Source organism: Varroa destructor, unplaced genomic scaffold (assembly GCF_002443255.2).
Source record: "Varroa destructor unplaced genomic scaffold, Vdes_3.0 BEIS01000003.1, whole genome shotgun sequence".
NCBI lineage: Eukaryota > Metazoa > Arthropoda > Arachnida > Mesostigmata > Varroidae > Varroa > Varroa destructor.
In genome coordinates, this window is record NW_019211456.1 from 14261940 (window position 1) to 14273099 (window position 11160).

The 11160-nt window shown below is 39.4% G+C and overlaps 1 protein-coding gene and 1 long non-coding RNA gene across 12 annotated transcripts in view; one reads left to right on the plus strand and one right to left on the minus strand.

Moving 5' to 3' along the window:
- LOC111246337 (uncharacterized) overlaps positions 1-2314 on the plus strand; it is a 19434-nt gene extending 17120 nt beyond the window's left edge. For 7 of the 11 annotated variants that reach the window (XM_086982387.1, XM_086982386.1, XM_022795792.2 and 4 more), the window contains 2 exons: positions 1163-1320; positions 1505-2314. In XM_086982387.1, the coding sequence (XP_086838513.1) occupies positions 1163-1320; positions 1505-1615 (269 nt within the window). In that variant the 3' untranslated portion in view covers positions 1616-2314. Of the gene's footprint in view, positions 1-677; positions 855-1162; positions 1321-1504 lie in introns of those variants that run through there. The other 4 variants (XR_015322905.1, XM_086982379.1, XM_086982383.1 and 1 more) reach the window with 4 other exon arrangements.
- Positions 1-11125, minus strand: part of LOC111246339 (uncharacterized) — a 13422-nt gene extending 2297 nt beyond the window's left edge. The window contains exons 1-5 of the long non-coding RNA XR_015322908.1: positions 10951-11125; positions 10719-10820; positions 9116-9378; positions 4747-5076; positions 3702-3858 (exon numbers count right to left, since the gene is read on the minus strand). This is a non-coding gene — a long non-coding RNA (uncharacterized LOC111246339). The remainder of the gene's footprint in view (positions 1-3701; positions 3859-4746; positions 5077-9115; positions 9379-10718; positions 10821-10950) is intronic.
- Between the last annotated feature and the right edge of the window lie 35 nt (positions 11126-11160).

Below are 11160 nucleotides of genomic sequence, written 5' to 3' on the forward strand. Positions count from 1 at the left end.
CTTCTTATAGACGCAAGAAAATTTATTAACATATATACGTTTGTTTTGGACACAGCCTTAGAAACAAACAGCCGAAAAACATCTGAATTTAGACCAGACATTCTGTATATATATATATTCAAATCTCAAAAAAGTATTGACCGTTTCAATCAAAACCAAATTAAAGCAGGTACTTTTTATGTCTTATAAAAAAAAAAAAACAATTAAATTCAATACGCGCTGTTTTGATCGATGATTTCGTGCCATTTCTCTGGTGACACCATAATCTTATTACTATAGAACTTTTGCGATTTATAGGAGACAAATGATACACCACTAAGGGATTCCTATAGAAACTGAAACAGACGAGAGTATAAAACATCAACTATGTGACAAATGTAAAAGAAAATTCATGTGGGCTCTCTCAATTTTTACCGGTTAGATAAATTCCTACTCGCTAATGCTGTTCTTCAATGGCTTGTTGTTACTGTCTGATATTAGAGGTCTGAATTAATCGTTTTGCCTAGCGATAGCAATTCAAATGCACGATATTTTTTAAGTCCCATCAAATACATAGCATCTTGCGCGGCGCTGGTCCGATTGTGGCTTATAGATTTTCCCAATTGTACATTATTGTCGTATGTGATCAATTTTCAAATCAATCGGCGATCAATCACTCTAGTTCCGTTTTTATGAAGCTTCACAGATAAATTTACGATCGAGCAAATCACTCAGTTCCTGTGTACTCAAATATCGAACTTCACTGCTGGATGTTTAATTCGCTCAACTGTCGTGGTAATTTCACGAATTAATTTCGTAATACAGGGAGCATCTTTCGTATCGAAATTCGTAGAACGGAAGCGATGGAATCACAAGTAGGCAGTTTTTTCTCACTAACGTACGTTCACCAATTTGTATGGACGACACTGTAGTAACTTTTACAAGTTTTGTGTCGTCTAGGCACAATTAATTTTTGCAGCAATCTTTAAGGTACTCTATCTTAAGTTTAAGCGAAGGGATCTTAGCACGTTTATTACTTCCAGATCATGACCCTCAAACGCCATCGATGTCGATCTGGTACGACTCATGTCACCCGGCTTCAGTGGGAAAATGATCAATACTTTTCGGTAGCTCAATAGAATTTCATAAATCAACCTTAACCCTTGTTCGATTTTGCGTTTAGGCTATCTTGAATACCTTTTAGACTCAATGATTTCGTCAGGAATACCTCTACAACAAATCACTCCTCGATGTCTACGTCGAAGAGGTTCAATGATTTGTGTCAAGCTCAACTCGAATCCGGTTGATCTACACAAGAAACTTAAAGAACGAGGTGTCATTGTGAGTAATATTACAGCTTATTCAATAACTATACCTTTGCGGTAAACGCTTATTAAGTAGCAATAGTAGTAGCATATTAGATGGCTACCTATGAAAAAGTGTTCCATTAGCGAATTGTATGTAAGGATATAACCTATATAAAATTTGCACGGTTTTTGTTAACTCGAATCATCTTCTCAAGCAGTGCGACGTTCGAAAACCGGGAGTGCTCCGCGTGACACCGTGCCCGCTATATAACTCATTTCGCGATGTGTGGCAGTTTGCCCAGACACTTAAACAAGCTACTACAACCTGATTAACAGTGATGCAGGAGAGACGTCTGGGGAAGGCCATACGCAGAAAAAATACGAAACGCAGAATTACCTATGGACAAGGATAAATACGACGAAAAGTAATTCACTGCCACCTAAAGTCTGATATTTTCAAAATTTCCCCATTTGCCTTAAATTCTCCATTGCCAATTAGACGGACAAAGTGTATGCAAACCAAATCTTATCTTATGAATCTGTTTTTGATCTGCTTATGTCAAAGTGTATAGATGACGAAACAAAACTTTAAAAATATATTGTACTACAAAATTGGGTATATATACAATGACAAACGAAGGGTACTGAATAGTGTTTCCAGCGCGAACTATTAGTCGGCGAAAGATTTACCGATTTTCTTTTGAGCCATACGCAATAAAGATTATACAGTGTTAATATACTACTACGTTGACGGTTCGCTCTTGTGTGCACTCATCGTAAGGTAATGCTCTAGTGAAAACGTCTAGCTTTGCAGCTATTCAATAAAGTGTTTGCGTTACTCCAAACCCATGCAACCCTACATCTAAATAGGTCCGTTTACATACATGTTCCTCTAGAACAACACTTTTATACCAGCAATTACGAATTAACTCGTACCGTCGTCGACACGGCCTTCCTTCCAAACTAAACTTATTTACTTAATTAGTAACCGTTCGTTCGGAGCTTCAATAAACTACAACTGACTTTAATTCATTGTTTTTTTTTTTCATAACAATTTTTCCTATTCATAGCTAACGTTTTCCTTCCATTCGCAAGAAAAACAAAATGCTCTTGACGTTGACAGATCGTAGGCGGTCTCGGAGAAAGAAAAAAAAAGTCAATACGAAGTTATCCTTCTTCTCTCGTGGTATTGTTCTGCTGCGATCGCGAACTATAGAATGCTGGTTAACTCTCTAATAATATAAAGAACTGAATCTTGCTGCTCCAAATGATTTTACTAAACGGCGTCCGTGACCAGATTGCTTTAGTAGTACTTCCTGCAGTGCGGTTCGAATCTGCCGGTTGCAGGTAACATTTTGCACAGCTCTTTATAGAAACAAGCTGTTTATCTGTTCTTTACAAGGGTTCATTCCTTTCGGCGGCTTGAAGGTGAAATTCTTGTCGAATTTACGTCTACTAGGCGCTGCGGTCTCCACGGCAACGCCGGATTTTGCTAGAAACAATTTCCCATCATGTTGTATCATTTTCCGCTTTTTTTTTTTACCAATTCATTAAGCAGTCCTATATTCCCACTTAGTCTTCTTTGGTCGACATTGGCGACTATCACTAACTCAGTCTTCTATTTTACGCCACAAGTTCTCATAGTGGTTGCATTATGATCGGCAACGACGTTGAGCTTACGTATAATACAGCGTGAGAGTTTTTGTGCAGTATGAATTCACAGGAAAACTTTTGGACAAGCACATGTGCTTTCGGATAATTTCTCGAAGGACCGATGTGCATATTGTTTTTCCGACGGGCAGCCGTATGTCAACAGTATCAAATAGAAAACACCGTTTCAGAATGTCCTGTTCTCTTGTCCTATGTCGAGCTCAATTACGCGTATGATCTCCCTTTGTGAGTTGCCTTTTTGCCGGTTTTCGCCGGCGAGACAATGTACAGTCTGTTTGACTTTTGTTTTAAGCCGGTCATCTATCATGGCGACCTTGACGTGTGCTTATCGCAGGACTTCTCTGTGAATACATTTAATAACTCTTCCCTTATTCGATGTGTATATATTTAATCTCTTTCAACTGTTTGTTTCCTTTTTGCTTTTTTATATTTGAAACGGTACGATGGCTATGCGTAAATGATTTGTACTGGATTGCACGGAGCCCCCGGTAACTCAAAACATGCGCCAAATTCTTAGTTTCTCACGAAATATCATCGAGATAATTATAGTGTGCTTATTTAGCGCTTAAAGAATTAACCAACAAGTGAAAAATCGCAAAAACATGTTTTTACTCGAAAAAAAAAAAAAACAACGAGCTCTTGAGTAAATTTTCATCAACCAGTTTAGAAATCCATGACAGCAACCCAGAATACATATATACGACGGAGATCCAGTAGCTGATATTACTAGTCCCAAGTGCTTACCTGATTTAAAAACGGCATCTTTTATTGAAGTAATGCACTACTCTCGACTCTAGCTCTCGCCTACTAAATATACAGGCTTGTGATGTAGCCCAGGTTCGAAACTAATCACAGATACGTAGCGTTGCTTCGTGCTGATGGCCAGCCGTCTGAAACGATACTTAATAGACGAACGGAATGTAATGATTGAAACATTTATTTATTTCGCTCACACATGAAACTTTACAAGTTATGTTACTTGAGCTCCTTACCTTTGGTACTGTCAGCAATGTTCCCTATGTAGGCGAGTCTTCGAACAACGAATGAACTGTTCGGTATAAAGTGAAAAGCCTGCCCCTAGAAGACCTCTCTAGGGCTGATCTTGTTGAACCTACCCGGGATTTCTCTAACGTACCTATGAAATAGCATGCTAACTATATAAGCAGTACCCATTGGCCTTTGTCCAATTCGCGCTACTTTTTTTTTATTCAGAAACAATGTCTGCCTATCTTTGGTTCTCTTGTAACGATGTTTTTTTCAAGGTTGTTAGTTAAAAGCCGCATACCTGTGCATCGTTGCTATGGCAACACAGTGAATGAGATGCACACAGCACGCTACCTTTTTTGTCTCTGTGATTGACCTTAATTTAATGTCGGTATCGCAAATTTGATATGCCCGTTTTTGAAGCCGATGTCAGGGTTAACATTTGTCACGCGAACAAAACGATGGCAGAAAAGCTTATCGATATGCGCAAAATGTCGGGAACTCGGTCTAGCTTTGAGATTTTTCAAAAACTCTCGTGGAAGCCTCTATCAGCCTATAAATAAGGCAGATAATAATAGCATTATCCAGTGTTTTTTTTTTGTTTTCGGTTAACAATTGAGTGAAGGCCATACAAATACAATTATTGTGAGAATCGTGTGGTAACTACGCTTCAGGCCAATTATTGCTAAACCTTGGCCAATCAAAGCAAAAACGTTCAAATTAAATTACGAGGGAAATATCGCCGTTATATTTTTTCATGGGTATACAGATGGACGGCTATATACGGTAGATTACTTTTTCTTACCTTTAGATAAGTCAACATCAATCTGGTTTATGTAGGCTAGGCGACGTTCGCCAGTGAATACCGCAAGGATAGGAGTATCGACCGCGTCAGATACCCGTGCATCTGCCTACTGCAACCTAACGTTTTAACGGGTACAACATGACAAGCTGTCTCTGAGTCGGTGTTGGCGTCACGCGAGCATGCACAGGCGCTAGGATCGGACGTTTGAAATAGTATTGCCTTTGAGGTACTCTGTAAAATAGCAGGTTTCGGTTCTACCACTTTGTCCTTAACAGGTCTTCGGGTTGCAATCAGTATTGATCGTGGTCGTTCCGAAATCCAGAACGTGTGCTAGAAAATGACATAAGACAGTTTGTTCTTGAGCAGAAAAACAGGCAACAAAGTCAACACAAGTTGACCCCATCGTATACACGTAAGGATAGAAAAAGCAAACTGATGTTGGTGTCCAATAAGCAAAAGTTTGTGAGAATGATAGAACCTAGTATACAAAGCTCTTTTCTCAATGGAAACAAAAAGAGCTGATATTGCTTGGAGCATTAAAAGCTGAAATTTATGAGAAAAATGATTTTGCAAAAAATTTTATTCGATTTATTCGTTTAGCTGGGGAATGATCGCCCTATCATCAAAGATTTTTCGTTGCCCTCGGATTCAAACTCGAGTTGTCCGACTAGTTGGCAAGGATGTCACTTATGCGCTAATTCACGCAGGCTAAATGGAAAAGGAAAAACAAATGGTAAACGCTAATGAGCCACGTAGGGTGGAGAAAGAGAAAAATGGAAATTAATAATAGTTTAATCAATTTAAAAAAATAGAAAAAGATATGATGGAAAGGGAGAAAAGGTGCCAAATTGATGGCAAAATGTCTTGTATCTCTGTCTTTAAAAACGATGGAATTTACGACAAAAAGTGTGAAAAAAAAGAGGGGGTTAAAAATCGAGGCGCTTCTGATGACGGAATCATATGTGTTGTTATAGGGTATTAGCTTAAAATGTTCTCTGATTTTCACAGCAAAGATCCCTGAAATCCGGCCCGGTCTATATCTCAATTAGGTTTAACCAAAGGGTTCTACTACATAATGTTCGTTGATGGTGACATTTCTCAGCCTAATTGAGTAGTTTCGTTTTTCAATGCTTACTGTTTGACGATGGGTATTTACCGCACAGCTTCTGCATACGGTACCTTCTCCGACACTTAACTATAGGAGGAGACTAACAGATATCAACATTTTCTTGACCTAAATTAATTGTTCAAGTGGTTCACTTTCTGGTTAAAAATTTCAGACGTAATTTTCAATAAGATCTATTGAAAAATTTCATGATGAGCAAATGTTACAAATGCTTAATGGTATATAAGAGTTTGCCACAAATTTATCAGTGCCGAAATTGCACAATGCAATACAACGTCCGAGAGACATTAACGAATGGTACCGTTTTCGAAACATAGACACTAGTTTTTTTTCCTTATTTTTCCTCAATTTAGTACGTATTCCGTCCGACAGAAACCTTAATGCTAAGTAAAAGAGGTCTCGTTCGTTGTCTTCTAAAATCGATAGTATTTGAGTTATTGGAAAATGTCTGTCGGTTTCGAGTTTTTGAAGTATGCTCGCTCAAAATTTGGACTATAACTAATAAACGATGAGAAATACAGATGGATACCCATTTTGACTATTTGGCTATCAACTAGGTTCCGCTGCAGCCTTGCTTATGGTTTTCCTTTTCTAAGTTTTCATTTGTTGATAATTAAAGTTTGCATACAGCGTTAAAATAAGAATGAGACATAGAATAGTTACTTCTTCTTTTTAAAATTGTACTTGGACTTGGGCCTTCAAAAATGGATATGTCTGGTAAAAGAAAAATTGGTTTGCGATACCGACTTCTTGCCGATGGCAGCGATCTGCGAAAGTAACGTAGGACGTTTGTTCCGCTTTTGGTGGGGACTCTATGCCATTCATTACATTTGTTCCCTTTAAGAGTGGCTTACGTCGATTCTTATTGAACTCGAAAAATCGACGACAGTACATACACTCTTTACATCGAAAGCGTCATTCCTAATAGTACTGCCACCTATAGAACACTTGCCACAGGTAGCTTGAGCTGTTTCGGTGCCTTCCTAACCTAGGCTAAGAATAAATATTGCATACCAAAAGTGCTGCTTCCTTTGATCTGGAATCCGAGTTCAAGGTAACGTTTCGCCACGCGAATAGAAAGAACTATGGCCGGAGTTCTTGCGTAACAACAGAAGCAGCTGTCAAACTCTAGTGCGGTTTGAGAAGTGGAATATCCACGGGCGGAACTATAAGAAGAGTGCTCAGCTACGCAACATGGGCAAAAATGCCCAAGACTTTATCCTTATTATATTACTAGACGTCAAGAACGCTCTGAACATAATAAACCGGAAAATCATAACGGAGGCGCTGGAGCATTAAGGCCGCCGAATACTATCGTCATATCTAAGAAGTAGGTAACTATGTGGGGAAGGACAGCATTAGTGAGTTACTGCTGGGTCCCGCAGAGTCCGCTTCTTGGGCCGACATTGTAAAATCTAGTCTATGAAAATACGGGAAAAAGGGGTTCTATCTGGAGGTCGTAATGTATACAGAACTCATTGGCTCGACGCGTATAAAATACGCGCCTGCAAAGGTCCATCGGGCTCTGATCTCGAAAAAATTCCGCCAAAAGTTGGAGAAACTGAGGAACACATTAGAAGGCTGTTTGCAGCCATAGCGGAATTCGCGACGCGTCACGCCTGCCTTGTGTTGGTGGACAGAGCCCCGGCGACGCAGGACAGATACATTCGGTTATCGGTCATAAGAACAATTGCCATGCGGAATTACAAGAATGACACAATGGAATCTACTAGCACGAATGAGCGGAAAGAGCACTATGTGAGGAATGGGATCTTATCTCAACAAGAAGGTCTGTGCTAAACAAATAAAGCAAAGACTGAATCGGCCAGTGGTGTCTTAGTCAGCGTCTTTGTTCACTCAGGCATTCAGATACACGGGCTGAGTGGACTAAAACACTGATCCCAAACTTGGCGGAGTAATATGCTAAAGCCTTCAAAGGGGTATTGTCACACCTAACCCAAATTCCCTCTGCATGTGGGCCACTTGAAACATATTTGGTACGGATTATGGAAACGTCTGTCGATGCTTATGTTCTATACAGCTCCGGAAACATGGACGATGGGACGCAAACCATCGAGAAATGCCGCCCTTTAAAGGTGGCTCAAGGAGACGCTGCGCACGTGAGGTTATCGCAAGCTCTTCATAGCATCTGAACAAACGAGACCTATTAAAGGAGTCACACGTTGAAGTAACGCAGGTCTTCCGATATCTTCGCTTTTTAGAAGGCTAGAAAAAGCCTTTAATCAGGTTAGGATTATAAAGTTTAGTGGCTATTGCCGTAGCGAGCTTAGGCTTTCGCACGGCGTATTTTCATATATTCACCTGCGTCTTGAAAAAGCAGTAACGTTCGAAATTTAGTGTGAACAGAGCCTAAGTATAAGACGTATTAGAATAGGATGCACATAACCAAAGCCCCGTCTGCACAATGATTAACTATAAAAACAAGTTTAATTTTGAAGGCAAACAGCGTTGGCCAAGGCAATAGCCAATATGCAGCTGGTTAGAAAAAATATAAAAACTTGCACTTGAGGAGAATAAATAATGTGAGTGGATTTATACCGCTGTTAAAAAAAATTTTAATTAGTAGTATCCAGTTAATAGGCTAGCAGCCAATGTATATTCCATGCATATAATGTATTTTTTCTTGTACATGGAAAATAACCGTAACATTATCAATAATAAACAGCAGACAACAAGTCTAGAACGATCCTACATACAAAACTAAGTCGTACATGCTATTTCTCTATCGTATGCATTGATAAAAAGACCTCTACTTTATTAATCACATAACAGAATAGGTACATTTTATAGATAAGGCAAATTATTCACGCAGCCCCTGTAATTTACTGCCTAATTCACAGCAATTGCGTATTGCCGTCTTAGGTATAATGAACGAAACTGGATTATCATTAGTTCATCTAGAAGTGTTTATAATAGTCTTTCTTTATTGACCCCGATTTGTGTGTGATTCACGACGGTAAATTTCACTATCCTATGGTACTTTTTAATAACGTTCTTTTTATTGCTGCTTTGGCAGCTACGTTTAAGTTGCTCTTATCGAATGAATTCTAACATTGAACAGGGTAAATTTTGCTAGTTTCGACAGCGATTATCATCCACGCTTTCGATAAACTTCTTTACTTAATAACATAAATCAATTATAAGAAAAAAGACAGCGGTATTGTGACTTCTTGTACAGACCGACAATAATAAGTGTTCTGTCGATGAAAGCGATTCACGAACCTGACATCAAAGATATACATTTGTGCCTTCATTGTTCCATTGTTTGTAAATATGAAAATCTTTCTTTCAGGAGCTATAACAGCAGTTCCTGCGTTTTCCTTTAATGGCCCAGCTTCCGATTTCCGTTAGATTAGGGCATCGTTTACTGGTCACTATAGGAGTTTGTCCGGTAACAGGGATCATCATGAGTAGTGATTGTCGCCCGTAGAAATTGCATCGTGCTTCACGCTATGGCGTTTTGGAATTCGTCGACTCGTCTAAAACTAATTAAACGGGGCATCTTGTTAGCAACTGTTCGGAAAAAAGCTTTCGAGGATGGCCCCTGCGCGAGCTAATTCGGATGATGCCATTAGGTTGGTAATTGGAACAGACATTGTCTGGTGATATCCTTTACATTTGACGAAGAAAAAGAGCCTGCTTTTTTTTGTCTCGGTGGCAACTGGATCCATCGAGTTGTTTAGGTGTATTATTCAGCCGCTTCTGCACCATGGGTGTCACTCTACTACATGATGTAGGCGTATGTAAGAATATAATAAATCGACCTATCTTGAGAGTAGCGTGTAAAAGCAGAAAAAAGGACCATGTTATTATCTCAAGCAACCAGATAGTGGGGACACCTTTTATGATAAATGATTGATCTGTTATTGCGTCAGTGGCTTGACGCCATACCAAATAAAAGGGTGTTAGGATACAAATATGATCAAATAATGTATTTCAGCGACTAATGATTTGTTTTTGTTTGGTTTAACATCTATATATTTAACAATGTAACTACTTTGGCTTAGTTAAATTAGGTGAAATAGCGAGTCAACAATGAAACAGGTGGGACGCGGTATATGCTTGTGTCAAGCCGCTTATTCCACCTGTTGCCAATAATCAAGGTCGCTCTCAACAGGTCTAGATAAACCGACGGCGGTCGGCTTTTGCGTTGCGAAGAATTAGTTTGTATAGTGATAAGGTGTCGCTACACAAAACCATTATACGGTACGCGTGTATATTTAAGTTTGGAGCAGGCGTGTACTAGGTAGGTCATTTTGATCGCTGTTGAATACGTTGGTATGCTACGACACCAAAAGGATGACCTAGTCCGAAGCTGGAAAGCTGCTCGAGAGGCCTATAGCTATGAAAAGACGCTTCTGCATAGCAGTTAGTTAGATATTGCGGACGTCGGATTTCCCGTTATTTCATTGTCGAGGAAGTTGGGCTTTATGCCATATGATACAATCGTTTGGAGATATGGCGCCCGTAGTTTAGAGAACCCTAGATACATTCAGCAGGATGCAAAAAAAGCTTCGTTTGTGGGACTGGTGCAGGACGCGGTGTCTCCAGTGGCTCAGCTATGCTGAATTATTATAGGCAAATTAAGCAATGCAGCTGATCTTACGATATCCGGAAGCCTGAAAACACTTAAGCTATTTGCTTACGTTCCAATATAATAGTTTTTTCGACCACAGAACAATAAGTTCTATAGAGATCGCATGCACTGAACGCCTTAGCCTAAATCTGTTTGATTTATTAATGATAATAATAATAATAGTAATAAGACGTTTACTGCAAACTCACGTGTACAACGCACAAAAATACATCGATCTGCCAGATTTACCTTATTTGAACAACTTGCTTATCTTCATGACATGTTCGCCTCTTGAGTCTACTGTCAATAATTCCCGCCATGGCCTCTTCCTCTGAGATAACCCTGACATCACTGCGTCGATGGAAAACAGGTGACAGAACAACTGTGAATATGTCTATCGCTCAGCTAAAGAACCTTGCTTACTAATTATTTACCATGTAATGTCCATAATTTTATAATATACCCGACTTAGCTTCTAAACCTTTCTTTTGCTTCTGATGTTGAGCAGGGAGAAAATGATAGACAGGTGTTCTACGAACAGAAGTAGGCGCGAGCTTTACGAGCTTCTCGTCGTTGCTCTGCTCAGGCATTTTTTTGTAGGCCAAAGCCGACCTGACAGCGGTTTGCAACTCATAGTTGAAGCTTTAGAGGAAAGAAGGCAGAGATGAAGAGCTGCCTTGTAGAAAATAGC